We start from the raw sequence: 5,052 nt of genomic DNA, 5'->3' as shown, positions 1-5,052 counted from the left end.
GTGCCACCCAGGCCCCCCTTTTTTTTTTTTTTTGTAAGAGAACACACGTGCGCTTGCGAGAGCACAAGCAAGTAGGGGGAGGGGCAGAGAGAGAGAGAATCCCAGGCGGATTCCCCAATCCTGGAGCCCGATGTAGGGCTTGATCCCAGGACCCTGAGATCATGACTTGAGCTGAAATCAAGAGTCAGATGCTCAACCGACCACCACCCAGGCGCCCCCGTTTCCATGTTCTTTTTTTTGTCTTCTTTTGAGTTAAAAGCTTGGGTGGTGGTCTCAGTTGAGTTGGAACAGCACAGAAGGTTCCAGGAAGCTCCCTGTAATTCTCACAGGGTCACTCTGCTCCCCGCTAGCTCTCAGGCCTGGCCCTGACCGTCTTCTCTGCAGGCGCTGGTTCCTGTCACCATTGAAGTGGGGGTGCCCTTTGACCTTCATCGCTACATCATTGGGCAGAAGGGGAGCGGGATCCGAAAGATGATGGACGAGTTTGAGGTACCACGATTTGCAGTCTTTCCCCTGGAGCCACTGTTGGACGGGAGCCCTCCCGAGTGCCTCTGGCAGTTTGGCCCCTTGGTGGTGCGGTGTGCCTTCTTCCTGCTCTTACCCTGGAGTAGCCGGCCGCCCCGTGTCTCTGTCTGGGCGGGACCCACTCTGCAGCGGGTCCCTTCTGTCTCCATGTAGGTGAACATCCACGTGCCGGCGCCGGAACTGCAGTCCGATATCATCGCCATCACTGGCCTTGCCGCGAATTTGGACCGGGCCAAGGCTGGCTTGCTGGAGCGCGTGAAGGAGCTGCAGGCTGAGCAGGAAGACCGGGTGGGTGTCCTCCAGAGCCACGGTCCTCAGCCTTCGTCTGCCACGCCGCAGCCAGTTCCGCCAGGTGGCTGGAGGACCTGGCTGACCCTGTTGCAGTTGGTGCCCAGGGGCCATGCTGTCTGGGGAGCCTTTCTTCAGACTCAGTGTTACGGGCATGGCACTTTTCTCTTCCGTGTCATAGCAGCAGAGTTAAGTTTCCTGTGAATTAGCATTTTCTTTTTTCCCCAAAGTAAACATGCCACGTTGTGGTGCCTCCAACCGTGCAGGAAAGGTAAGGTTGGAGAGGCCTGGGAGCCATTGCTGCAAAGACCCCCAGACGTGAGTGGTGTGGTCCAGGGCGGGCATCAGCGGGTTCACGTGAACCTTCTCACTTCATGGTTTCCCTGCTTTGAAGAGGGCTCAGGACCCACCTCCCATCTGTAGGGCTGGTGTTGGAAGGGCTTCCTGAGTGGTGCATGGGGAGAGGCTGGGTGTTGTGACCTCCTGAAGGGCTTCCTGCTGAGGAGGACTTCCTGGAGTCATGTTGGGTGGGCCCCACAGACCTCACACACCTGAGTATGGTTCCGACAGCCTCAGCCTCTGGTCACGGCTGTCCCAGGCTGGCTGGCCCTCTTTTCCTTCTGGCCTGCTTTTGTACCCCAGCATTGAAAGACCCCCCTACCCACCCAGAACATCTTTATACTTACTCCTCAGATCCCTATTAAGCCGATTAGGAAGTTGAGCTCAGAGCTTGCCACTTGCCGTGCCAGCCTTGTCAGCGCCCAAGCAGGCCTTTCTGAAGGATCTGTGCAGGATGGGCAGGTCCTTCAGCTGGTGGTGCGGGGTGACACAGGCTAACGGCAAAGCCGTGTCTTATTTTTGTCACTGGAAGATACCTTCGGGGTCCCGGACAGAAAGGGGGGGTGGCGGCACATGGCTACACATGATGTTGAAGGTCGGGCTTGAACTCTTCCACCCTTGTCTCGTTTGTAGGCTTTAAGGAGCTTTAAGCTGAGCGTCACTGTGGACCCCAAATACCATCCCAAAATTATAGGGAGAAAAGGAGCAGTGATTACACAAATCCGCTTGGAACATGATGTGAACATTCAATTTCCCGATAAGGACGATGGGAGCCAGGTAAGAGTGACTGCTTGGCTCAGACGCCATTGCCAGAGCATTTTGGGGCAGGTGGACTCTTGGAACCTCATCCTGACCTGGGAGCAGGCAAGCTTAGGATGTGCCCAGGGGGTGGGGAGAGGGCGAAGTGCAGAGTGGCAGGTCTCTGAGAGTTGGATTTGGGCTTGGGCCTTGGGCCCTGTCTTGGTCCGTGTCAGTCTGCATCTCTGCATGGACCTGGGGCACTTCTCCCTGCCCACCTGGTCATCCTGGCAGGCAGCTGGGGCTCCAGCTGGGTCTCTCCCACATAGTTGTCCCCCCAGGTGCAGTCCTTCAAGGAGTACCCTCCCCCACCCGTCTCTCCCCTGCCTGTCTTCCACTCGGCTCCTGTAGGGGCCCCTTCCAGCACAGCCTTGCACACAGTGGGAGTCCAGTCTCTGTTTCTCCTGCGGTAGCACACAGCAGAGCACCCAGAAATGGTTTGCTGGAGTCTTCTGGCCAGCAAATCCCAACACACCTCTGCATACTCTGGCCTTTCAACCCTGCATCCACGCACCGTAGCAGGCCCAAGTCTGTGAGCCACGCACTTAACTGAGTTCAGAAAGGCAGGCAGGCCTGTAGGGGCTCAGCCCGCAGCCCCCACCTCTCCTGTCTGCCTCCTGCCTGCTCCTACCTTCCCCAAGTGTGTCCTTCTGTCCGCCTCTGCGTTTCTACCAGGCATGTTTACACTGCTGTGCTTTATTCTTTGTGTTGTTTTTGTTTTTAAAGTGAGCTGTACACCTAGTGTGGGGCTTGAACTCATGACCCTGAGGTCAAGAATCACCTGCTCTTCCAACTGAGCCAGCCAGGCGCCTCTCTAACTTTAATTTTTAATGTTTTTATTTATTAATTTAATTTTTAAAAGATTTTCTCTGAGAGGGAGAGAGAGAGCGAGAGCACAAGAGCAGGGAGAGGGAGAAGCAGGCTCCCCACTGACCAGGGAGCCGGTCGTGGGCTCGATCCTCGGCACCCGTAATTTTTAATGTTTTTTATTCTGAGAATTCAGCTCTTTTATAGCCCTCACCTTCACTGTGTTTATTTCCTTCAACTTTTCTATGTAAATATCATGTTTTTAGTCGCTATTTGGTGTTCAGACCATTGCCGTTAATACTCCGCGAGCCGAAGAGGGTTGGACGGCCACATTTTCTTCATATGCAGCTTTTTCCAGGGAGGATTATGCTTCCGTTGGCGAAGTGTTCTGGTCTGTGTCTGTTCGGCGAGGCACTCGGCGGCGGGTGGCGGGTTCTGGGCACCACATCGGGGCCGGCTGCTGCTCTGCTGTCTCCTGGGGTCTTTGTGGCCTCTTCTGGGCAGGTTTCAAAATTTCTGCTTTCCTGCTTTGTTTCCAAGCATTTCTGTTCTCTGGTCCTTCACGCTCCGTTGCCCTTTTATAGCTGTGGTATGTTCTCTTGTCTTAAAGAACGTGGCTCACAGGTGTGGTCTTGTGTTCACGTGTTCTTTATGCCTTGAGTCGTGTCTCTACAAGTGTGGTGCCCTCGCCTGTCTGCGTGTAGGAGGGAGGCCCTGGGCTGGGGCATGCTGTGGCTGTGGAGTGCCGGCCACAGTGTCTGGAACCTTCTCTCCACCGAGACGCCTCCAGATGCAGGGCCCAGGGTCACCGACACTGCCCCCACCTGCAGCTCTCTTTGTGTGCCGGTGGCCTTTTTTCCCCATACGTGTCTTGTGGGCAGGGGTGGGGGTGGGAGGGGAGTGGGCAGGAGCTAATGGGCGTTGTTGACCTGTGTTAAATCAGCACCTGACGTTCTTTTCTGCCTTTTTTATCTTCTGAGCGGGTCCGCCTTTACCCTCAAGGTGAGACCCACCTCGCTCACCAACGCTGCCTCTGGTCATCTCACAGAACTGCGTCTGCTGGGTTGGGGCTCCCAGCCTGGGATCTCTAGGGGCGTCCCCTCTTCTGACCGGTTTTTCCTTTCTTAGCCCCAGGACCAAATTACCATCACAGGGTATGAAAAGAATACAGAAGCTGCCCGGGACGCCATATTGAAAATTGTGGGTGAACTTGAACAGATGGTTTCTGAGGACGTCCCACTGGACCACCGCGTTCACGCCCGCATCATTGGCGCCCGTGGCAAAGCCATCCGCAAAATCATGGATGAATTCAAGGTGGGTCCCCAGCCCAGCCGTGAAGGGGTGGAGTCCTAGAAGCACGGCGGGTGCGATGGGGTGCGTGCTTCCCACTCTGTCAGGGCTTCTGGCCCCCGGTCTTCCAGCCTCAGCTGCTGATCGCACTTCGGGTTTGGAAGGGAGACCCCTGACGTTCAGTTCCCAGTCCTTAAGTTGGTGCAGAGGGCACAGCCGTGTGCCGTTGATAACGTTGGGCGGTGTCCTGCCCTGGCCGTGGGATGGGCACCCCCACAGTGGACCAGCGGCTTCTGTGTCTGTCGTGTTGTGCTTAGCTCTGACATACCTACAGGACCTTTGTCTCCTGAAAACAAGGTTACTTGGGAAAACTTCACTAGATATGCACCATTCGCATCCATACGTAACCATGAGCCTCCGGTCCAGAGACCCCAGATGAAGGGCTCCCAGCCACCTCAGCTGCTGTGTGTGCTCCTTCCAGGTGGACATTCGCTTCCCACAGAGTGGGGCCCCAGACCCCAACTGCGTCACCGTGACGGGGCTCCCAGAGAATGTGGAAGAAGCCATTGACCACATCCTCAACCTAGAGGAGGAATACGTGAGTTGTGGTTGGGCAGCAGGCCTATACCCAGGACACCCTCTCTCTGACTGGCCTGGGGTGACAGCAAGGCTGTGTGCCTTTGCTCCCAGGGGCATGCCAGGCGCAGGGTCTCCCCTGAGCGAGCCCTGAATACCGGAGACTCAGCAAGCATGGTCGTTGTGCATGCCTGCTGCAGAGTGACCCCCCCCCAACCTGTGCCCACAGCTGGTTGATGTGGTCGACAGCGAGGCCCTACAGCTGTACATGAAGCCGCCAGCCCACGAGGAGTCCAAGGCGCCATCCAAGGGCTTTGTGGTCCGGGACGCTCCCTGGACCGCAAACAGCAGTGAGAAGGTCAGATGCTGTCCTGCCCTCCGTGTGCCCTGGGAGGGGGAGCACCCGTGAGCGGCACTTAGCTCTCCATT

At 56.5% G+C, this 5,052-nt stretch overlaps 2 protein-coding genes across 4 annotated transcripts in view; one reads left to right on the top strand and one right to left on the bottom strand.

The window, feature by feature from the left end:
- The window catches only part of HDLBP (high density lipoprotein binding protein), a 290,773-nt gene that overhangs the window by 42,717 nt on the left and 243,004 nt on the right, over positions 1-5,052 (top strand). The window contains 7 exon segments of the mRNA XM_034655593.1: positions 76-117; positions 295-489; positions 679-813; positions 1,786-1,929; positions 3,886-4,071; positions 4,529-4,645; positions 4,853-4,981. Coding sequence (XP_034511484.1) covers positions 76-117; positions 295-489; positions 679-813; positions 1,786-1,929; positions 3,886-4,071; positions 4,529-4,645; positions 4,853-4,981 — 948 coding nt within the window.
- The window catches only part of BOK (BCL2 family apoptosis regulator BOK), a 173,047-nt gene that overhangs the window by 167,449 nt on the left and 546 nt on the right, over positions 1-5,052 (bottom strand). The window lies entirely within an intron of this gene.

The sequence above is a fragment of the Ailuropoda melanoleuca genome, chromosome 2, assembly GCF_002007445.2.
Source record: "Ailuropoda melanoleuca isolate Jingjing chromosome 2, ASM200744v2, whole genome shotgun sequence".
NCBI classification, from domain to species: domain Eukaryota; kingdom Metazoa; phylum Chordata; class Mammalia; order Carnivora; family Ursidae; genus Ailuropoda; species Ailuropoda melanoleuca.
This window is presented reverse-complemented; position numbering and strand designations above follow the sequence as displayed.